This window comes from Dicentrarchus labrax, unplaced genomic scaffold (genome assembly GCF_905237075.1).
Source record: "Dicentrarchus labrax unplaced genomic scaffold, dlabrax2021, whole genome shotgun sequence".
Lineage (NCBI taxonomy): Eukaryota > Metazoa > Chordata > Actinopteri > Moronidae > Dicentrarchus > Dicentrarchus labrax.
This window is the reverse complement of record NW_026136702.1, coordinates 16,453,058-16,478,075: the sequence shown is the minus strand read 5'-3', so window position 1 is coordinate 16,478,075 and position 25,018 is coordinate 16,453,058. Positions and strand designations below refer to the sequence as shown.

The 25,018-nt window shown below is 37.9% G+C and overlaps 2 protein-coding genes and 1 long non-coding RNA gene across 3 annotated transcripts in view; 2 read left to right on the top strand and 1 right to left on the bottom strand.

Moving 5' to 3' along the window:
• Positions 1–10,932: 10,932 nt before the first annotated feature.
• LOC127374128 (uncharacterized) lies at positions 10,933–24,807 on the bottom strand. Its single transcript, XR_007887003.1, has 2 exons — positions 24,486–24,807; positions 10,933–14,145 (listed from the first exon to the last, which is right to left on the bottom strand). It is a non-coding gene; the product is annotated as an uncharacterized LOC127374128 (long non-coding RNA).
• Positions 21,753–23,960, top strand: znhit2 (zinc finger, HIT-type containing 2). Its single transcript, XM_051419110.1, has 2 exons — positions 21,753–21,837; positions 22,078–23,960. The coding sequence occupies exon 2, from the start codon at positions 22,151–22,153 to the stop codon at positions 23,891–23,893; it is 1,743 nt and encodes a 580-aa protein (XP_051275070.1). The 5' UTR covers positions 21,753–21,837; positions 22,078–22,150; the 3' UTR covers positions 23,894–23,960.
• The window catches only part of lrpprc (leucine-rich pentatricopeptide repeat containing), a 53,978-nt gene continuing 53,718 nt past the window's right edge, over positions 24,759–25,018 (top strand). Inside the window, exon 1 of the mRNA XM_051419099.1 lies at positions 24,759–24,976. Coding sequence (XP_051275059.1) covers positions 24,798–24,976 — 179 coding nt within the window. The 5' untranslated portion in view covers positions 24,759–24,797. The remainder of the gene's footprint in view (positions 24,977–25,018) is intronic.

Sequence of the window (25,018 nt, the reverse complement as noted above, 5' to 3'; positions counted from 1 at the left end):
TTGGAGGCGGGGCCGTCATCCTGCTCTCTTCTGTGATTGGACGAGCGCTGATCCGAAGCTGAGACACGATTGGTTGAAAATGGAGTCAGTCACACCTCTCCTCTGACGTATTGTAAACAGTAAAAAAAAAAAAATCAAGTGTTGATTGTTTTAATACTGTTTGTGTGTGTGTGTGTGTGTGTGTGTGTGTGTGTGTGTGTGTGTGTGTGTGTGTGTGTGTGTGAGAGAGAGAGAGAGAGAGAGAGAGCGAGGGAGAGCAAGGAAACTGTCCAGACTTTGTTTAATGGTTAAGCCAATACATATGATACACAGAATGTAGAATAATATTTTTTTACATATTGACGTGCTGTGTAAGAGGACATGTGTAAATAATAAAACTAACTACTACTACTGTTATAGTGGCTGCACCTCATCTAGTTTTTGACAGTTCCAGGTCCCTGTCATTGCGACACTTGGAACTGAGACATTGTTAATGGCATATTCAACTGGGAGGAGACCAGGGCAGACCATTGGAGGGATTACTGCATACTATTTTATTTCCCATCCCACCTGGGAACCTGAGGAGAAGGTAGTGACCCACCATGACCCAAACTTGGTAATGTAATATTTCTTGTGGATCTTCATCTCCGGAAAATGGAGTGGACATTTGTGAGGAGATTCTTGATCAGATATTGGTTTTTCTGATATTTTTAGGAATTGTTATACCATTCTCTGTCTGTATTATGCATTTTACTTAATAGTTTATTTGACAAATTCATGTTTTCTTCTAATTGTTCTATCCTTGGTTGTTTGAACCTTTCTAATGCAGGACGAAGCTGTTTATCGGAGAGCGAAGGCTCTGTGAATATAGCTTGTGTTCAGATCTTCAAAGTTTAGATCTCAAATAGTTGTGTATGTAATAAACACGTATGTAATAAATGGGTATTTAGTTTTCTTCACATAAATGAACAAAATACTGAGATAAAGGTCTAGTGTATACATTTTAAAAGTGTCCTTCACCTCTGAAAATCAATAAGGCCTTGCGACCTCCCAGGTAGTTTTGGTGACCCCCAGGTTGGAAAGTTAGGTTTAGGAGATGAGAATCATATTTTGTTTGAATGTAAGAATGTGAGCATAATGAATAACAGATAAAGGTATTTGCAAAAGTATTATTTAAACCACCAAATCTATGTTTAAATCAGATCACAATCACAATCAGATAAGCCTCTTTGTAAACTATTATAGGTGTCTTTTTGAGGAATGTCCTATTTTGGGTTTAAGTATCATTTGCTGTACTTTAGCCCTGCCTCACTTCGTCAGTTTTTTTCCTTTACATGTAAAGGTGAACAAAAGCTTTCTTTGCACATTGGAATAACATTATTTGGCACCAACCTCCATTGCCCGTCAACAACAGGCTCCGTCCACATGCTCTTCAGGCGAACTAATGAGGAGCTTGAGTCGATCTGCGCCCAAACATTTAAAGCTCCCACCCACATGGCACCCAACAACTAAAATAAGTATAATGCTGCAGGTAATAGGGCCAAACCCGTCAATGTGATTTATAAATGGCTCGGTTTTCTTCATGGCAACAATTTGAACATAAAGCCTCCACTTGTCTTTGAAGCCTACTGATGACAACCATTTTCTGCTTTTTAACAGCATGCATGTGTGACATACATATGTATTTTAAAGTGCAAACATCAAACAACTCATTTTTATATGTCCTTCCTTTTCATATAGTATGCTGAGCATGATGTCATCATGTTGGAGCCTGTGTGTCTGTTTGTTATTAAATAGTTCAGAACACTTAAAGTATATCATCAATAATTTAGTATGTTATCATTTAGTAAGTATGTTATTAAACTTCATACTGGAACTAAATGTTCCTGCTGGAGGTTAGATTACATTTTAGAGAACCATAATAAGTCAAGTGCATATGAGGAAAGCTGCCTTTGAAAGTACTCTGTACTGTACATACTTCATACCATAATACCTCTGCCCAACGAACAATTAAAAGAATGTGTCTAATTACACCGATCAGCCATAACATTATGAGCACTGACAGGTGAATAACACTGATTAGGTTCTTGTGGCTCCTGTCAGTGGGTGGGATATATCAGGCAGCAAGTGAACATTTTGTCCTCAAAGTTGATGTGTTAGAAGCAGGAAAAATGGGCAGCGTGAGAATTTGAGCGACTTTGACAAGGGCCAAACTGTGATGGCTAGACTGTCAGAGCATCTCCAAAACTGCAGCTCTTGTGGGGTTCCCAGTCTGCAGTGGTTAGTACCTATCCAAAATGGTCATGGGCGGCCAAGGCTCACTGATGCAACAGACGAGCTACTGTAGCTCAAATTGCTGAAAGTTAATGCTGGTTCTGATAGAAAGGTGTCAGAACACACAGTGCATCACAGTTTGGTTGTGAATGGGGCTGCATAACATTATGACCACCAGTGTGCCCAGATGGTCACCATGTTATGACTGAATCAGCTTTTAAGTACATCAAAGTAGCAACAGACAACTTAATTTTTTGTTGTTGATTCTGGCTGTTTCCACGCCTTGTTCCATTGATTTCAAGGGGAATCCAACACGGTGGCAGGCATTAAGAATAACTAAATAGAAATAGCAAATCCTCTCAATGACGGTCTGGTGTGTTTGTGTGGGTCATATGGAATCAATATTACATTTCATAGTCGGTAAAAAAAAGTCATTGTAGTAGGTTTAAATAGATTAAACATTCAATCTTACATACAAAAGAAGACTCTGCAAGTACAATTATTTGTTGAATATAGCTTTCATATTGATGGAAAGCCCAGTTACTTACCTGAGTTAACATAGAATCCCATCATATTCACACAGGTTCTGGGTTAGGTGCATGCTGAGGTACCATAATTAATTGAGTGCAAATAAAAACATGAAATTAGCCCTAACCCTTTTTTTGGCAGCCTGAACCCTGTATCATATAACCTTTATTATATAAATGTTCATGTTATATATTATATACATAATGATATAAGCTTTATTGCTTTGAAGGAAGTTAGAAGAAAATTTCCTCCCAGCTGTTGATGTTTTTAAACTCAGAACAGTTCACAGTTTGCACAACATCAACAGTGAGTTAGCATAGCGTCTTTAAGTATTTTTTTTTTGTCTGAGCTATCAAACAATGGTGTATTATTGTTATTATTAATTTGACCTCAAATTAAGTATTATTAAGGGAAAACATAGAGAGATAAGAGATTGATGAGAGATTGAAAAAGTGCTGGTGTAAATGGTTCTTCTGGAGGCTACAGTATAGAGTGTAAGTGTTCTCCACTTCAGTATCAGCACCAGCAGCAGTTGAAAAGAGCCCGGCAGTGGCTTGCAGACCAGGCCTAAACTTGTGTGTCTTGAGGATTATAATATGACTTAATGTTTTCAGGCCACAGCCAGACTGTATACAATATCGTGCTATATATTGCTTACTTCTCTCTGTGCTAGACGAGAAGTAATTGCTCAACATTGCCCGAGAGCCGCTCCCAGGACGCCGTAACTGCTTCTCTACTGAATGACTGCAGAGTGCAAAATTAATCACAATGAGAGAGTAATGCTGTTCAGAAACATGGCTGCGACTTAGCTATGAAATGCAGGCCCCTTGAAAGAATATCGTGTCCTTGTATGGACAAAATAATCCGTGATTGTATTCATGTGCTCAGATGGATTAATTAACTGATGGGTTAACAACTCCTGCACCAGGCACTTGTTTATTTTGCCATCCAGACATTATATACCGTATGAGGTAAAACGCACAAGCTTTATGCTGAATTGTTTTTTATTAGCTGTTTAATATATGAAAGAGAGGGAGTTTTCTTTATCATTGTTCTCTACAGATCAGCACAAGTTAGTAGAGTAAACACTGAGTTAAGTGCCTTCACTGCTTTCGCTCTGCTTCTATGAAATCACCCCATGTCTGATCCTCTCTGCAGAGTGCAGCAATCACGCCTTGCCTTGCCCTCCACTCTTCAAACACAAGAGCACTTGAAAAGCTGATTTCCTGCTCCTCAGAGGGAGCAGGTTTCTTTTGTCAACTGAGGAGCCAGGTCAAAACAATAATTGTTGGCAAATCGTGCCTGAAAATATACAATGCTCATTTGATTTACATGTCATTTTCACAGGTCTGCTCTCCGAGCCTCCTTAACAGCTCACAGTGTTACATTAGGACTTTATCGAATGTTTATGAGGGCAAATCAATTTCCTTATAATATATGGCGTATGTGTGTGAAAGAGAGAGAGAATGTACATCACAAACAGACACTTACACATACATATTAATGTATGTTATGTGAGGGGGCAAGCTGCTCCCCCTGCTTAATGGGATTAGAGTCATTAACCAACTGTTTACTAAACGGGAGAAGACCTCTCTCTCCTGCTTTGTCTCCAATTCTCTCTCTTTGTCTCTCACCCTCTCTCTCTTCTTCACTCTCTACCTCTTCTCTCTCTGCCTGTCTCTGATCCCTAATCAGCGAGACGGCCTAGAAGTGCCTTAGGGCTGAATACGAATGAGCGCAGCTGCCCAGTCCGGATTATTACACACACAGGCTTGCTCTCGACATACACATTCGCACACATGCACACACTGAGAAAAACAGGGGCATGTAAACACAGTAGGCTATGCATGGACATACGTCATTCACATGCATGCCCAACACTTGCTGACACATGTATTTTCCAAGCATATGTCGCACTCTGAATATACAGTATGTCACACACAAAAAGGCGCACACAAACTGTTCTGATCAGATGCCTGCAACGTCCAGTAGCAGACATATGCTGGGACACACCCACTACTTTTAGTGTGTCACAGGAACGTGTGTACATGGCTTGTATATTAGTGTTGTGGGCAGGGGGGGCATGTGATGCGGCCATATGTCGCCAGTCATCAGCAATTGACATTATGGGACCAGCTCTACTTTGAAAAAAGAAATGAGATGAATGTCATCAGTACTGGACTCTTGCAGCTGTCACAATCTCAGGCTTTGCATACTCTGTGTCACTGCATATTCTATTCTAATATTTTTATTTATATTTGTATTATATTTGTTTTATATTTGTATTTTTATCTTGAGGTAAAGTTGGCCTTGATGTCTCTCCCACTATGTTATATTATCTTATCTTAGCACTCTTCATTTAGAGTTGAGGATTTAATCTGTGACCCAGAAGCTGCCATACAACCACACTCGTTGGCCACTGAGCAGCTCCACTAAAGTGGCACTTTAACAGTAGGTAATAAAGGAATGTCACTTCCCCTGATTCACTCCCCCAACCAGATTTACCCTGCCAGTCTAGAATTGAACCAACAACCTTCAGATCATAAATCTGCTCCTGTAAACATCAACTTGCAGTGGCCTTAAGACCTAACAGGATACAGTATCCCATGCAGTGCAGTAAGGTTTAAGTGTCATTACCGTGCTGTTAAAATGCCGTGCTATAGAAAGGTTGGCCTGAGTTGGTAAATTAGAGCCCTGGCTGAGTGCACCCACTGTGCTGGGTCAGAGATGAATGGCTGCTATGTATCATCAGTAGTATCGCACTCCCATCTAGTGGGAGAGAGAGGTACTGCTGCCAAACACACAGGAGTGACAGGGATGGAGATGAGGGAGGTAATGGGGACAAAGACAAGTTCCAGTTCTGACACCAAAAATTGATGCCCTCAAAAGTCTTAGAAAAGGTTTATACTCTTTTCCATTGGTTTCCATTGTGTTTGGACAGAGTTTCAGGTACTTCAACTGTCTTGATAGGCAGATGGATATGTATTAAAGAGAACCAACTGTAGGCTTTGTCCACACACATATTACTAAAACCCTCCTATAATTTACTAAAACCCTGAGTGAGTGTGATCTTTATGTTTGATGCTCTGTACATCTGTAACTTTCTATAGTTTAAATCATTAGTTTTTCTCCCACTGCAGTGAAGTGGATTCCAATCAGTTAGTTTTGCCATTGCAATCATGAAATATGCACATCTAGTAAAATATCAAGAATAGGCTATACTCTGTGGGGGTCTGACTGCAACTTGGCCAGTACACAGCACTTAGTGACAAAAACAACCTGAATGGGTATTGAAATGGCAATAAACTGATTGATTTACTGAGTGAGCAGTATGCCAAGGTGACCCAGGAAACTCTGGGTATACATGCAATCTTCGCTTTCTCTCTGAGATCTCTCAGTGATCTCTCTTTGGCTGATATTGGAAGAAGAGTTCAGCTGGAAGAAATCGTTTAACAAAGCAAGGACGATCTTCTCCCTGAACGGGCAGAGAGAAGGCCACCACCTCTGTTTCTGCATCTACCTCATCTTCATAGTCAGTCCCAGCTCTTTCTCCGTCTGCATTTCTGCTTGGCCCTAAGCTTGTGGTGTCACATCGATCTCACCCAAGGGAACACACCAAGGTAGATTTGTTTTGGCTTTATGGAAAGATGCTCTTGAGATGGAGGGGTCAAGAAAAGGGGTGGAAATTCAGAAAAAAAGAAAACAATGCTTGAAGCAGACAAGTAAGTGTACTGAGGCGGTGACATCAGACTTGGGGATTGAGCTCACACTTTTATTTTTTGTCATTGTAGGTGACCTGTATGTCATCTCTATGCCCCATGTCAGGAAGCATTCACCCAACTTGAGTGTCCTTTGTGTAAATCTGTACCATCTCCCAGCCTCTACCAAAGGTCTCTGATGCAGATGTTGTCTGGTGACTTTGCTAAAGCCAGGGAAGAATCTGAATTTCTCCACAGCAATCAATACAGCAGCAATAAATGGAGTTCAACATATACAACGGATAGTCTTTTAATGCACTTTTTTTATACACAGAGTTTGGGATTCAGTATCTTTTTTTTAAAACAGGATTTTATCCAAATCACAACCTGATTCCTACAAATCTCAGCAGTTTTTAATAACTGTCATTACATCACAGAGCAACTTGCAGATGAATTAAATTAAACATCAGCACGCATTACATTTCTGACCCCACTCTGCTTCTGTATGCTATGGGGAGAAAATCTTCTTATGTCTCACAAAAACATCTCTATATTACTATGTTATATACATCATGATGGAACCATCGGGGACTTATGCTAAAATTATAGTTATAAAAAAACACTCAAACGTTAAGCTGGCAAGCTGCTACGGTGATGTAAATAGTAAAAGAACCTTGGTGGAAACTGAGTGACTTATCTATCAAGTAAAGCTTAGCTCACTTTGTTAGGTCTTGTGGAAGCTTTTTGTTCAGAAATCATATTAATGTTAAGTAGTAGAAAATAGACACTGTGCAGAGGTCTGTGACAATCAGCACACTAATGGGCTCACTAACAAACCAGCCAAACCGGAGATCATTAATTAGAGTTTCAATTCAACCAGTCTGACCCACATATTGTGTGTGTGTGTGTGTGTGTGTGTGTGTGTGTGTGTGTGTGTGTGTGTGTGTGTGTGTGTGTGTGTGTGTGTGTGTGTGTGTGTGTGTGTGTGTGTGTGTGTGTGTGTTTGAGTGTGAGTGTGAGTGTGGTAGCACTGTGAAATCCAAGCTTACCCTACCACAGAATGCGTACCTGTCCATTATTGATGATGTCATTAAAATATGCACAAGGACAAAATAGGCAATGCTGTGCTGTGAAGGGTTTTGGGTGATAATGTTATGTGTAAGTGTGTGTGTGTGTGTGTGTGTGTGTGTGTGTGTGTGTGTGTGTGTGTGTGGTGCTTCACATGGACCTTCAGATGTCTACCAGATGCAATTGATGAGAGGATTACGGATCCATTTGCTAAACTTTTATAATATACTCTTTGTATACACACATACACATAGAAGTAACTTTTATTATCTTAATCTCAGTGTAAGTTTGTATTCAAGTGTGTGTGTGTGTGTGTGTGGATGTGTGTGTCTGTGTGTGTTGTGGTGTCAGCCCAGTGCAGTGTGATCTAACAGCAGCTGACAGGCAGGTTTGAGGCCTCTCTCTAGGGTCCTCAGTGTGTGTTTGTGTATGTGTGTGTCTGTGTGTGTGTGTCCTGCTCTAGTGGTGTGTGCTAATTGGAAGCTCAGCAGGACAGGCAGCAGATCCTCTGTAGTGCCCATGTGCGCATGTAGAATCCACATTCTCTCTTTCTCGCTCTCTATCTCACACACACACACACACACACACACACACACACACACACACACACAGAGCTCAACAGCAGTCTGGTCCGTTAGCCTTTCTACATTTAACATGAGTCCAGTCTGCAGCCTCTTCACTTATTCATCCCTCTCCACCTTCTCCTCAGCCACCTCTCGCCTGCACTAACCTGAAACGACAGCTGTGCTGTGGCCGATGGAGACCTGCCTGCCTCCCCTGTCTCACTGGACATCAGAAACTTACACACACACAACACACACACACACACACACACACACACACACACACACTACAGAGTAGCTGTGCAGGCATTTCCAGTAGAAGAGAAGAGAAGAGAAGAGAAGAGAAGAGAAGAGAAGAGAAGAGAAGAGAAGAGAAGAGAAGAGGAGAGGAGAGGAGAGGGATCAATGGTGTACAGGAGAAGGGAGTGATGTGGTGTGTGTGGGTGATCGATGGTGTGCCCAGTGGTGTGTGAATGTGTTATTTACCTGAACAGGCTGGGGACCGAAGAGATGAAACATTCACCTTCTCTTGAGAAATCCCACAACACACACACTAACATGCAGACATGAACACACATGCATTAATGCACACATACACACACACACACACACACACACACACACACACACACAGGCACACACACACGCACACACACACACACACACACACAAACACACACACACATACACATACACATACACATACACACACAGGAGCACACATACACATTCCTACAAATACACATACATTAAAAAGACACATACTGTAAAGAAAACTACAGAATGGAAAATAGGCTTGAAAAGAGCTGAAAAGTGACAGCGGAGGTTTGGTGCAGTAATCATTGGCTCAGGTCATTCTCACCAAAAAAATAATTCTGAATAATGAACACTTCTGATCCTTGAGGGGGCCTTCTCTTCACTTGACCTCTGTCAACAGATGTTACAGAGCAGGGTCAGGATCCCTGGAGCTAGCAGGGTTTTAGTGTCTTGCTCAAAGAAACTTCAGCACCTCAGATGCATCAGATGTTTGGTTAAGAACCAGATCATCCTAATGTCCCTGTGAAAAGGGAATGACAAGCTTTTGGTGCTTCACCACATGGGTTTCAATCAACCACGTAATAAAGCGATTTTCAGGTCAGTTTTTTGACAGAAGAGTTATGTGTCTAAACTATTCCAGTATACAATTCAAAGTCAACTTCTTTGAATGTGTAAGATAAAGGTTTTGTTTCTGTGTTTTCACATGACTCCATGGTGTGTGTGTGTGTGTGTGTGTGTGTGTGTGTGTGTGTGTGTGTGTGTGTGTGTGTGTGTTTGTGTGTGCTGTATGTGTGTTTTGGGGGTTGGATGTCAGTTTCTTTACAGCATGTCTGACAGCCAGCATATGATCCTGAGACAGCGTGACAGCTGCCTTCACACCCCTCTTACCACACGCACACACGCACACACACACACACACACACACACAGATGCACATGCACAGTGAAGGACAGCTTTGCCACCCTGTGACAGACCTGCTACATCCACCTGCAGACAACAGGCCCAAGGATAGAGAGGTGGAAGGGTGAGGGTAAGACAGAGGTTGGGTTTAAGAGTGTAACCTAAGGCTAGACAGGAGACAGATACAGGGATGGACAAGACACCAAAGGGCTGGTGAATGGATGGATGGATGGATGTCACAGGTTAGGAGGAGATCTAAGCGGAACTAGGAGAGGAGGGAATAGAGAGAAAAAGGAGATGAAGAGGTTGATCAAGTGAAGGGGGGATTGAGAGAGAATGATACAAAGAGAAAAGTGGAAAAGGAAGAAGATACATTCTACTAATAATTAATGCTAGGAGAAATATTTGTAAATAAAAGAACCCTGAGGGTGATGCTGAGGCTGCAGAGCTGTAAATTGAGCTGACTCACAAAGCTGCAACACAACAACACTGCATGATGAGCAACAGTATACAGGCAATAAGCCACACAGAACATTTCACATCATCGGCTTCAAAGCAAAACTGCTTCCTCTCACGTCCTTCATCAGTTCTCAAAAAAAGAAGTTCCTCCTGCATCGCCCCAGGCCAGTTTCTCGCAAGGCAAACTAACCCCTCCCCCTGAGGAAATCCAGACCCTCCAACAGATAAATGCCAGGGATTTGGGGGTGTTGTGGGGGCTTAAAAGGTGGCAGGAGTCTAGTATCCATTGTTGAGGCGCCTTCATCGAAGCGCAATGGCAGGCAGTGTCCTCCTCAGCACTCCCTAATGCAATGAGACATGCCTGACATTCCACACCACATAAATCAAAAGAGAGCTCTGGACTTCATACATATGTGCTTCCACCAACACGTGAAGCGCACACACACACACACACACACACGCTCACACAACAAGGGTTAAGGAGACAACAAGAAAAACAATGAGTGTTAGGATTGAGGCCGATCTCAGATGTATGAAATCTTTTCCCCATTAGTTTGCTCTGTATCATTTTGTTGACCGTTTCTTCTTTTCCTGCGTAGCAATTGTCACGGTTGAGAGGGCCTGTGTCTCCTCTGACGATGACAGGCATGTTGTTGACATAAGCGTTGGGTTATTCATCTACATGCTTGTTTGTTTGCGTCTCGCTGTCTTCCATTCTCTCAGTCCTCCAGGGTTGGCACGGTGACAATTTGTGGAATATAAAACTTGATCGGATTTGATTTCCGGACAGGCATGAAAAAGTGAAGTCAACAACAGGCTCGCACAAGGTGAAAATCAACATTCTCAGAAGGAAAAAAACACAATCTGGGCTCAATGTGCTGTGAAGATGTGATGCAAATGGCTGAAAGAGGAGATTATAGCAGGAAAAGGTTTGAAAGATGTGTTTTGCCTTCACATTTTTTATTGAAAACTGTGAAAATCTACATGAAACACTATTATTTTTTAGATACTGTGAATGTGAGCCATTCTACCAACATATGCTTTTATTACACACACAGAGAAACACACACACACACACACATATGCATGGAGAACTATAAATGAATCTGTTCGGGCAACAGCAGAGCAAAATTGTAGATGTCTGTGGTGCTTTTACTTTAACAAAGACTATACTAAAACTACACACACACACACACACACAGACACACACAGACATACACAAACATACATAGAATCCCACTGTGCTTGAGGGCAGGCTCACCGTAGGCCTTTTCCTAAAGCAGAGGTGATGTGTCCTGGTCAACTAATGTCAACATCGCAACCAGGGTCGGAGAGCTGTCAAACACACTAACACACAACCTTTTCCATCTAACGCTAACGCAGTAAGAGTGTGTGATTATGTGCATGCCCAAAATGCCAAGTGCTCCCCTGGTCCTTCTCAATATTTGAAATACTTCCTCTATAGTGTTGCCTTACCTTGCCTATAAGGTAAACATGCAACATGCAAGTGTGTAAATTTGTGTGTATGCTCTTTTCTTACCAATTATTCCTCCTGATGCTGTGAACTGATAATATTAATTTCACCTGTATTTATTATCAGTATTCAAAGGTTTCACATTATTATGCGACATTTGACAAAAAATAATATTAATAAATATAACAATGATACAAATGAGGCTCTATTACACAAGTCAGGCAACATGCAGGTTTGCTTATTAGAGTAATAGATTGTTTCATGTTTTCACCTGGTTCAAGTTTGGGTTCATGATCACCATGTTGCTTACAATTGCTTCCCACTATTAAAAAAAGAATATCTTTAAATAAATCAACTTAGGGGATTAGGGAGGCAGCATGATGACAGAAAGCAGATCTGTAACACAAATGCAGTATCAACAATACATAGTCTAAATTCAGAGACAATGACTTGGATATGGATTCCATATGGATCACACTGTGTCCAATACTCCTATCTGTTAGTGGCACGTCTTTATGGGTTGCCATAAAATGTGGTTTATACCTTCATATTTCTCTCAGGATGAATTTTAATAACTTTTGAGATCCCTTAACCTTTCATATTATCACCATCAGGTCAATTTGTGCTTATGGCCAAAACAAACGACATTCCCATCAGCCGAAAAAGGAGTTAGTGCTAATGTTACCAATATTGACGTGCTAAACTAATGGTGAATCTGTTAAACACTAGCAGTTAGCTTAAGCTTAAATTGTCTCGGAGAGTTGCTAGAAAGGCTTTGGAGTTTAAATCACTATTTTGTTGTATGAAAGTAGCAACTTTATTTACAGTATAGCCTATCATGTGGACAGGCTCTCTACCTCTAGTTAGTAGTTTGGGTATACATTCTGATAAACATATTTTGCTAAACATGCCATGAATATGTGTCGAGCTTCATCCGTCAGCCTACAGTAGAATAAGGCAGGGGTACTCACACACACACACACACACACACACACACAGTAAATTACTTAGAAGACACATCAGACAGTGCAGATAGCATGCGATGAAGGCATATAGGTGTTGGAGCGTGAAGGGTTTTCCCTGCTAATACGGATATAATGATGTGACTATATCAGCGTCACTGTGTGAGACTGTAACAGTTGTTTTGTTGATCTACTAGACAATTCTCTGTGACTCACAACTCATGAAAGAGAGGGTTAAAGATAGATAGAGGTAACAAGAGATAGAGGTTGATAAACAAGAGGAGACAACAGCTAGTGTGTTGTTTTGACTGCGCTGAGAGGGAAGTGAAGCCGACAGTAAGTTGGCCTACATTCACGTAGCTTTATGTGTGAGGGGGAACAGAGAGATGTCCCTGTGTCCATCTGATTATTTGTCCCCAGAGAGAGAGAGTGTGTAATGTCATTAGGTGTGTTTGTGTGGGTACATATTCCGTGGATACTGTGCATGATGCATAATCCAGATCAGTGGTTCCCAACCAGGGGTACCCCAGGGGGAACTGCAGTTACCAGGGTATACGTGAAAAAGTTGTATAGAGTAGCTCAGCTAATTTTAAAACATAGAAATAAACATATGTATGCCACCTGTGGCGAAAGTAAAGTAATAGATAAATGACTGAAATAGATACAGTAGCAACAAGTAATGTATAGATGGTTAAATAGTTGAATCAAACTGAAACACAAGAAAGAAAATGACTACATTAATTGAGTTAGCTAAGAGTAAAGCATAAATAGAAATAGTTGGCATTAAATATATCAGATAAATGTATGAAAAGGTTGAAATAAAACTAAAACTCATGGATAAATGGTTGAAAAGTCCCGCTCTGTCACTCCAAATGGTAGTAGTAGTAGTTCAAATGCAATTGACCAAACTGACCAAACATTAGTTAAATTGTATGAAAACAATATTACTTTAAATAAAAATGTTAATGTATATAAAATCCAGTTTAAAAGGGATGTACTTGAGTTCAACTGACAGGGCTGTGGGGGTATGTCAGACAAAAAAAGTTGTGATGTACAGTGTGTGTGTGTGTGTGTGTGTGTGTGTGTGTGTGTGTGAGAGTGAGTGTGTGTGTGTACATCAGCGTCCAGATGAGACAATGTCACTCTCTTTTTTTCCAAGGTGACATACTAGATAACATTTTCACTTTCAGACTCTAAAAGTGGTATTAATCTCCATCAAATGTCCCAAAAGACACACACACACACACACACACACACACACACACACACACACATCCATGCGCACATTCACAGAACATATCACAGCACAGTTGTCTCTGGCATTTCAGTGATTTAGAGCGTCATCCCTGGTTGCCACTAGCTTGAAGCTGTGATCTTCACATATATGACACCTCAGCTCAACAAGGTCCATACGAACACACAAACACTCAACACACACACACACACACAAACACACACACTGAATGGATGTCTCTGCTTTGCCTCTCCTGCCGTCACATTCTCACTTCCTGATTTAGACAGACAGAGACCAATCCTTTGGGACACAGACACACTTCTCTCTTTCGCTCCCTTGCTCCTTCCTCCATTCCTCCCCTTTTCTTAATCCGCTGCTCCCTCTCGTGGGGATGGAGAGAGGCGGGGCCGGAGGTTAGACAGATGGAGGCGGGTGGTACACCGATACACAGTCAGTCTCAGGTTTGCTCCTGCGGGAATGGTGTGATGGAGAGGAGAAGAGAAGAGAGAAGTAGAGGGGAAAACATGAAAGTCTCACTCGCTCACTTTTTTTTTTACCAGTCATGAGAAGACAGAGAGGCCAGGCTTGTTATGAACAAAAATATAACAAGACATGTAGAATCTTTAAACACATTATTGGTCATAGCTTGATATTGGTTCATATACTGTATATTCAATATCAACCATCAAATGGAAAGGACTTTGAAATGAATGGCTGCTGCTTGATTTGAATCAACATGTTTTCATCACTTCTGTTACTCTACGGAAGAGGATAGGCATGTTGCAAGCATTATTCCCAGTGGCTTTCTATTTGTGCCACTACCTGCTACTGTAAAAACTCTGCAAGCTGTAGCCAATTCTGAAAGAACAACCACGCTCAAAGCGTAGACCCACCACATAAAAAAACAAAAATACTCTCCACAAATTTAATTGGCACTCTTATCCATCTCTTATTTTCCTATATTTTATTCAGTGGGCTACTTTTTTTATTGAATGTTCTTTATTGTCTTTTATCTTTTTTTATTTGATAGGTGGTGTATAAGGCTAGCTTCCTCTTTATCACATTGTTTTTAGTTTGTGCAAATAATAACATAATTATATATTAAATAATTAAATGATTCGTTTTTTATATTAGATGTATTCATTTATTTAGCCAAGAAATCATGGGATTAGAAAAAAACTCTTCTTGAAGAGTGTCCTGGCCAACAAGTTGAAGACAAACAACATAAAACAGATCACACAAAATATATCACAAATCAAAATTGCAATGAGAAAATCATCAGAATACATTCAGGTAAAATATTTAATCCTAAAAACACCCTGAACAGCATCTTAAAACCATAAAAATAAATAAGACCAAACTAAAAAGAGAGACCAAAGTTTGCTATTTTAGATCTAAATGGTGTATTGCACACTTATAGATTATTACACAATTTGTTAAACACATGGGGTCGAGAGTGAGAAAAAAAGCTGAGATACATGACTGACGCACTAGAAAAAGCCTAAAGTCTGGAGCTGCAGAAATAACAGTACATGAAATCGCTGGTGTAGAAAAAATAATAGTACACAAAATAACTGGTGTAGGCTACTGTGATACACTGGACCCTCTATTTCCTACCTGGGTCAAGAGAGACAGAGACAGAGAGAAAGTTGACTTCTAGAGTGCTGTGAGGTTTCTGCTTGTTTCTACTGTCACTTCTGTCAACAGCCGCTTTAGGTCACTGAGAGGCTACCGCTCCATCTACCTGTGTTTTAGCACATCACATGCCGCACTGCACCCAGCACACATACACACAAATACACACACTCAATGGGAGAGTCTACTGGTTGAGGCAGATCAAGGCGCTGCACAGGAAACTGAGATTTGTTTATATGGACTGAGTGACCTGGCAAAGGTTGTCAATTAAAGGATGGAAGACAAGGAGAAGGAGACAGGAGGAAGAGGTCTCTGAAGCCTTCTTGTGAAGAGGTAAAAAATAAAAGGTAAATAATAGATCCTGGAGATGAATTATTGAAGGAGTACATTGATGCTTTCATGTCGGGGAGCTGACTTTACATTCCTGGGTTCATTCATGAAAAAACTTACAGTATATGTAGGAGAGATGAAAGGAAGATGAGAGGGAAAGGAATAAAGAGGATGTTGTTGCCATGTCAGGTTTCAGTTGAGAGTTTGCTGCAACACACCACCACCACCACCACACTCACAGACATTGGTTCTCGGACAAAACTCATTGGTACATTGTCTTCTTAGTATCTTAGCTTCATATTTATGTAATTTTATCATTTCAAAATAATGGGAACAACAGTTTATTCTCAAAAAATGTATATATTCTTTCTGTCTGGAAAGGAAATTAACTTTCATGTCATGTTGCTAGACTTATATTATCTCTTTTTTACTATCCTTCTACTCATATCTGTGTATTGATCTGTGATTATTCTCTTCATATTTGATCTATTTTCTAGTTATATTATATGTAATGCAACCTCTGTATTCTACATATGTTCTATGTGCTGCTGCATTCCTGCACATGGTACGTGTTGCACTTTAATGGCGTGATGAGAAAGAAAAACTTTGATTATATACACGACACTCTGTGAGTCAAACTGAAACACTTGCTTCTGGCCGACCACATAGAAACAGGACACTGGACACAGACAGGACATTGCAGCCCCCTCCCACACACAAACAAACAGTCTTCCTTTTGGGTGCCCTATAATGCCAGATCCTTTTGAGCTGACAGGGGACAGAACAGTCTACATCGACATAGGTCTACTCTCTTTTACTGCAGACAAACACAGACACACACACTCATGCCCTGCTGTTGTACAGTAGACAGCTCCAGATATGCCAGGGCTGGACATGCCCAAAAGGCAGAGCCTGTTCCCTGTCACCTATCAGCTGGTGGCAGACAGCGGGATGTGTGTGACTGTGTGTTAGTATTGGGCCTTTTCTGTTTTTTTTCGTTTTACATTTTCTTCAACTGTAATCTCACTTTTGAATCTTTCTTTCCAGTAATAGCATAAGAGTGTGTACAGAACTCCACATCCACTAAACTGTATATCAGATTTATTTCATAGGCTATAAATTTAGGTTTTTGTGGTTAAAAGAAATACTCCCACTGGGGCATTCTCATGTCCTAGTGGTTATGACCTACACCAAATAACCATGGCCAATTCCTGTCAATTGTAACATGCCATACCCATCTTTCCTGTCTGTGTTTATACCGTCAACTAAGATGACTAACGACCAATAAAGAGTCTGTTAGAGGTCGAAACACAAAATCTGCTTTGCAAACTGTCAAGACATGTTGTCACACGTGACAAAATAAAAATTCCACATGCTTAGCATGCCTTCATTTATAGACAAAGTTGATTTTCTTTTTATTAAAATGCAAAAAAAATAGGTTTAACAGTAATTTGACATGTCAGATATCAGCTATAGTTTAATCAAATAGTAGGAAGCATTTGATATCATTTCTTAGAGTTTTTAAGATACAGCCATTTCTGTATTGGACCAAGAAAAAGCAACAGATTGTCATTTTCCTTTCTGAATCTATATCGTAACAATCCAGAATATGTGTGTATCAAAAATGATGAAGATGAAATTCCCAACCTATAGTTCTAGAGGTGTTTTCTTGGAAAATAAAATTCCACTGTGGACATAAATGGTTAGACTCAAGAAAGAGGACCAAAAGCTTTTGCACATCTTCCTAACCTAGATGAAATTCTGCATTACTACACACCATCAGTCTAACAGTCAGTAAGTAAACTTGTGGATTTAGTGTTGGGGGTACTAACATGTCACAGGACATGCCAGGGAGGAATAAAGGAGACACGAGGAGGCAGCAGCCTACCCAGGACTGCTGGCACGGCAGCCAGGGGTGGGGCCAAGACAGCATGGCACATGTCGACCTCAGACCCCCCTCCTCCTCCCCTTTCCCCACGGGCTCTGACAGGCGGCACGGGAACCCTTTGGCCCAGTGAGGGGTGGACAGCCATCTGACAACTCCCCACCTGCATGACCTTTACCATGCTTGACCCCCTGCAGGAGACAATCACCTCATAGCAAACAGCCCCACGGGAGATGTAGACACACAGCACAGTCAGGAAGACACACAAATAGACATGCATAATGCACACACAGATTGACAGAAAGTTAGATGGAGGGACAGTAAGTCAGACTGTGGCATGCATAGTCGCTTGTGATGAGTCATTCAAATCTGGCTAGCTGCTTTCCAACAACAAAGGGGCTCTCGCTTAAATAACATCCCAACTTTATGAACATAACAACAGTGTTCAGCCATTGAGTTGACAGGATAGTCTATGGATACGCTTAGGTTTGAATAAACCATCTTAATTTGGTGTAAAAAAGCCACTCAGCTTTGTAAGCAGTGCCACTAATAAGGCCTCATGGAGCAAATATGATAGATCAGTCCAGTTTCAGTCAGTTTCTTCTGCAGTTCTCAAAACTCTGTGTATTGGTCAGTGGACATTTTAAGTTTCAGATTTCTAGAGAAAGCTGATAGTGTCAAATTTGAGTAGTCTGATTTGGTAAAGCTGTAAACATAACCAGACCTTCAACAAATGACAATTACATTTTTGGGACTGGACAATAACAATTAGCCTATATGAAACAGTAAAGAAAATAAGACTACACATTGCAATACATTGTTTTTATACTTAATAGATGTTGTATTTGTAAGGTTGTTTTTCTGGTCTGTAGATTCTTTTTTTTAATTCAATAGACAAGTCACATTTGCACAAACTGATCTCTGTTAAAAAATATTGCAGTGTGAACAAAAAAGCTCAACTGGGCAACCTCCATCTGCTGATGAAGATCATGCGACATGACCAAAAGCTCCAGAGCAGCTCGACTACTCAATAGACCCAGAGGTAATACTTTTTCATCACAAATAATGTATAATTAAATATATATATATAATTATTAATATTATGTACCAGTAGGAGTAATATTAATAATAATAATAATTATATATATATATTATTAATATTAATATTATGTACCATTAGGAGTAATATTAATAATAATAATTATATATATATTATTAATATTAATATTATGTACCAGTAGGAGTAATATTAATAATAATTAATATATATATATTATTAATATTAATATTATGTACCAGTAGAAGTAATATTAATAATAATAAATATATATATATTATTAATATTAATATTATGTACCAGTAGGAGTAATATTAATAATAATAATAAATATATATATATATATATATATTATTAATATTATGTACCAGTAGGAGTAATAATATTAATAATAATAAATATATATATATTATTATTAATAATATTATGTACCAGTAGAAGTAATATTAATAATAATAAATAATATATTATTATTATTATTATTAATATTATGTACCAGTAGAAGTAATATTATTAATAATAAATATATATAAATGTATTATTAATATTAATATTATGTACCAGTAGGAGTAATATTATTAATAATAATAAATATATATTATTATTATTATTATTATTAATATTATGTACCAGTAGAAGTAATATTATTATTAATAATAAACATATATATATTATTAATATGAATATTATGTACCAGTAGAAGTAATATTATTATTAATAATAAACATATATATATTATTAATATTAATATTATGTACCAGTAGGAGTAATATTAATATTATTAATAATAAAAAACATATCTATATTATTAATATTAATATTATGTACCAGTAGAAGTAATATTAATAATAATAAATATATATGTATTATTAATATTAATATTATGTACCAGTAGGAGTAATATTAATATTATTAATAATAATAAATATATATATATATTATTATTATTATTATGTACCAGTAGGAGTAATATTATTAATAATAATAAATATATATATATTATTAATATTAATATTATGTACCAGTAGGAGTAATATTATTATTATTAATAATAATAAACATATATATATTATTAATATTAATATTATGTACCAGTAGGAGTAATATTAATATTATTAATAATAATAAATATATATATATTATTAATATTAATATTATGTACCAGTAGGAGTAATATTAATATTATTAATAATAATAAATATATATATATATTATTAATATTAATATTATGTACCAGTAGGAGTAATATTATTAACAATAATAAATATATATATATTATTAATATTAATATTATGTACCAGTAGGAGTAATATTAATATTATTAATAATAATAAATATATATGTATTATTAATATTAATATTATGTACCAGTAGAAGTAATATTATTATTAATAATAAACATATATATATTATTAATATTAATATTATGTACCAGTAGGAGTAATATTAATATTATTAATAATAATAAATATATATGTATTATTAATATTAATATTATGTACCAGTAGAAGTAATATTATTATTAATAATAAACATATATATATATTATTAATATTAATATTATGTACCAGTAGAAGTAATATTATTATTAATAATAAACATATATATATTATTAATATTAATATTATGTACCAGTAGGAGTAATATTAATATTATTAATAATAATAAACATATATATATTATTAATATTAATATTATGTACCAGTAGAAGTAATATTAATAATAATAAATATATATGTATTATTAATATTAATATTATGTACCAGTAGGAGTAATATTAATATTATTAATAATAATAAATATATATATATATCATTATTATTAATATTATGTACCAGTAGGAGTAATATTATTAATAATAATAAATATATATATATTATTAATATTAATATTATGTACCAGTAGGAGTAATATTATTATTATTAATAATAATAAACATATATATATTATTAATATTAATATTATGTACCAGTAGGAGTAATATTAATATTATTAATAATAATAAATATATATATATTATTAATATTAATATTATGTACCAGTAGAAGTAATATTAATATTATTAATAATAATAAATATATATATATTATTAATATTAATATTATGTACCAGTTAGAAGTAATATTATTATTAATAATAAACATGTATATTATTAATATTAATATTATGTACCAGTAGGAGTAATATTAATATTATTAATAATAATAAATATATATGTATTATTAATATTAATATTATGTACCAGTAGGAGTAATATTAATATTATTAATAATAATAAATATATATATATTATTAATATTAATATTATGTACCAGTAGAAGTAATATTAATATTATTAATAATAATAAATATATATGTATTATTAATATTAATATTATGTACCAGTAGGAGTAATATTAATATTATTAATAATAATAAATATATATATATTATTAATATTAATATTATGTACCAGTAGAAGTAATATTATTATTAATAATAAACATGTATATTATTAATATTAATATTATGTACCAGTAGGAGTAATATTAATATTATTAATAATAATAAATATATATGTATTATTAATATTAATATTATGTACCAGTAGAAGTAATATTAATATTATTAATAATAATAAATATATATATATTATTAATATTAATATTATGTACCAGTAGAAGTAATATTATTATTAATAATAAACATGTATATTATTAATATTAATATTATGTACCAGTAGGAGTAATATTAATATTATTAATAATAATAAATATATATGTATTATTAATATTAATATTATGTACCAGTAGGAGTAATATTAATATTATTAATAATAATAAATATATATATATTATTAATATTAATATTATGTACCAGTAGAAGTAATATTAATATTATTAATAATAATAAATATATATGTATTATTAATATTAATATTATGTACCAGTAGGAGTAATAGTAATATTATTAATAATAATAAACATATATATATTATTAATATTAATATTATGTACCAGTAGAAGTAATATTAATATTATTAATAATAATAAATATATATGTATTATTAATATTAATATTATGTACCAGTAGGAGTAATATTAATATTATTAATAATAATAAATATATATATATTATTAATATTAATATTATGTACCAGTAGAAGTTGAACTGTCGCGGCTGCCACTTCAGGTCGCCTATACGTCATCAGAAAGCGACATGGCAGCTTGATTTCCACACACGTAAATCGTCGGTGCTGGTGCTAATGCTGGGTGGTCAGTACAGTTTGTGGGGTTAACGTTGAATGAAGTTTGTCATATTGACATTAATATTGATATATTGATATACTGCTAGCGAAGCCGCAAAGTAATTAGTCGCTACGTAAAGCACGCAGCTAACGTTATGTGTTCGTAGCTAACATTAGCACCTGAAGCTACCAAATTCACTTTGAGACAGTAACGTAACGAATGATGACTTCCTCTTACTGACACTATTATCGTTTGTCTAATTCTCAGGTTATCTCTTTTGTACCTGAGACCTCACACTTTTCCTTTCTGGTACAACATCGTACTTCCACTTCATCCGATAATGAATCCATTAGTTAGACGCAGACTTCCTCCGTCTGTGAGGAGTCTTCTGACTGACATCGGTCCAAAGGAGGAGTGGACAGACACAGAGCCCGACACAGTGACCAGAGATGGGATTCTGCTCCCCGGCAGAGGGGCTGCTTCTGGACAAGAGTTTCTCACGGCAGCCAAGACCCAAGAGGAAGAGGCTACAGTGGACGGTGGTAACGCCAGGAGGAGTGCAGTCTGCATGTTGTGTAAATGTAAGCCCTCTTGTTACACCTGCCCTCGCTGTAACCTGCATTACTGTGGCTTGGCTTGCTACCAGAGCCCAGATCACTCAATGTGCTCCGAGGAGTTTTACAAGGAGTCAGTTCTGCAGGAGCTGAAGGATATGGGGAAAACGGAAAGCGAGGGGAGAAAGAAAATGCAGGAGGTTCTCGTGGGACTCAGGCACAAGGCGGAAAGGACAGACGGGGGGATGGAAAGTTTGTTAAAGGAAGCAGGAATTGTGTCGGATGCCACAGACGAGAGGGAAGAAGAGGAATCCGAGAAAGTGCAGGTTGTGGAACTCTTGTCCAGGTTAGCAGAGCTTCAAGAGTCAGGTGAAGAGAGTGCAACAGAGATTGAGGCTATTTTGAGAAAGCTTGAGGAGATTGGAGGAGGGGAGCCACTGACGGGAGACATAGAAGAGGATGCTGAAAGCGCAGAAGGGGAGCCGGACTTGGCTGATCGGCTCTCAGGGCTGGATATTGACAAACTCTCAGAGGAGGAGCTGTGGGAACTTCTCAGCAATAAAGAGAAAGAGGTGTTTACGGGTATGATGAAGGGCGGAGCTCTCGGTGGGCTTGTCCCCCTGTGGAAGCCGTGGTGGGAGGAGCACGAGGTGGGAGGGAGAGCACTGGTGGAGGTGCTTGAAGAGGAAGTGGGCAAACTGGAGAGAGAAAATACAACATCTGTGGATGAACTGGACGTTGATGATAAATATAAGACATTACAGGAAGTGGTTCAGGATCAGCACAAATCAGCTACACAACTGAGAAAGATTAAAGGGGGAAACAAAACTGAAACAAGGACGGCCAAGGGAGGTTCAACAGTTCCCAGTGTCCCTCCAGTTTCTGCAAAAATCCCAAAGTTGAGTTCCTTATGTGCAAATCCATCTCCCCTGGTATGCTTCAGTTTAGTCAATGCACTTTATGGCTACACTTTCACCCTGTGCCTGTTAAACAATGACACTGATTCACTGATGTTTGAGTTCTGTGACATGATTCTCGCTCTGTCCGAGGCTCTGAACTCAAGCAGGGTGTTCTCCACAGTCCAAGAAGCCTTAGACTGTGGAGAAACTCTCATGTTGGGTGGAGGTTATCTTGACAAGGAGGATCCCCTCGCCCCAGCCAGGGCGGTGGAAGCCGTGGCTCACATCGTGACCGGCAGAGACAGAGGGGATGCTACGGGATACTGCTTGGCAGCCTTGAGCCAGCTTCGCTCAGTGCTTTCCCGGGCCAGAACCGCCCTGTCAAAGGAGGGAGAGGAAGGGGCGAGGAGACAGAAGTACTTCCTGGCAAGCAAGAAGTGTGAATTCTTTCAAGCTTGGGTGTTGGACAATGCACACCAGATTCGAACACTTGCTATTGAGCTGTGGAACGAACACAGTAAAAGAGAGAGCGTAAGGAGCAGCATGGAGAAAGCAAAAACTGTGGTTGAGGAGAACTTGAAGATAAGGAAGAGCAAAGGGAATAGCAAGTTAATTGAAGAACTGAGCTAATGATGTCATTCTTGAATATGTTGTTTGTAAAAGTTTATAATGTAATAAAAATATATGAAAGCCTAAATGATCTTCTCTGACTGTGAAATTCAACCACTAAGCTGTCATTACTAGTCTGTTCTTGTTAAACACTGTTCAGGATGAGCTTAGCAATGTGAATAAAGTTTTATAATTTAAAAAGAATTAGACTTGTTGGACATGAACTGTGCGTGGCCTTTAAAGAGTCGGACAGTTTCCATCAGACTTCAAAGAATATGACAGGAAGCACAGAAATGTTTACATCCTGTTATCTTTAGGCTACCTGTAGATTTGCAGACCATGATCGGATTTATAATTGAACTGTTATTATCAGGGTGCGAACTACAATAAGACGCGAGCCCATGTTGTCAGTAATGTGTGTTAGTATTAAAATGCCAGAAGAAAATGAAGTTTCCTAGTCATTGCACAACATGTTAAATCTGGAGTTAAACATTAAAACCAGACAGAAAAGTAGTAAAACTAAAAGCCAATCAGCTCATTGATCAGACAACAGCCCATCTCAAAACGAGCCTGACAGTTTATCAAATAAAAACTTAACTCAAGGTCCACTTACACTTTCTTTGGGCTCTCAGAACCACACCACGGGGGGTTTTAAAGGGTGACGTAGAGATGTCATCACTCAGTTTTCATTCTCCATGGCAACAGAGAAAAGTGTGTGGAGGAGGTCAAAGTGGAGCTACTGTTTCTAATTGTTTATAGTGTGTACCGCAAAACCTACAGACCCGTTCACAGCATCGACACACACGAGACGGTGCACAACGCGTACTGAAAGAAGTCTCGCGCTCGGTCTGTGCTCTCGCGTTGCAGTGGTTGAGCAGGCACGTGTGCGGACGTCCTTCCAGTGTCTGTGTAAGACACATGAAACATGGCTGCGCTCTTGAGATCAGCACGGTTACTTAAGTTCTCGCCTTCAGGCTTGCTTCAGGTCGCAGGGACCAAAAGAAGCGGACCGCCGCTCGGTCGGCTGTACAGCGGAGCTCCCTACGGCAGCCGGACCGGACTCTTCACCCGACACATCGGCCCTGCGCCACAAAATGCGTTCAGGTATCCGCCGCAGTTAGCCGGTGTAGCGTGAAGCACAGATGT

Excerpts from the sequence above, each read along its gene's own strand:
- znhit2 (XM_051419110.1), top strand. The coding sequence starts at position 22,151 with ATGAATCCATTAGTTAGACGCAGACTTCCTCCGTCTGTGAGGAGTCTT.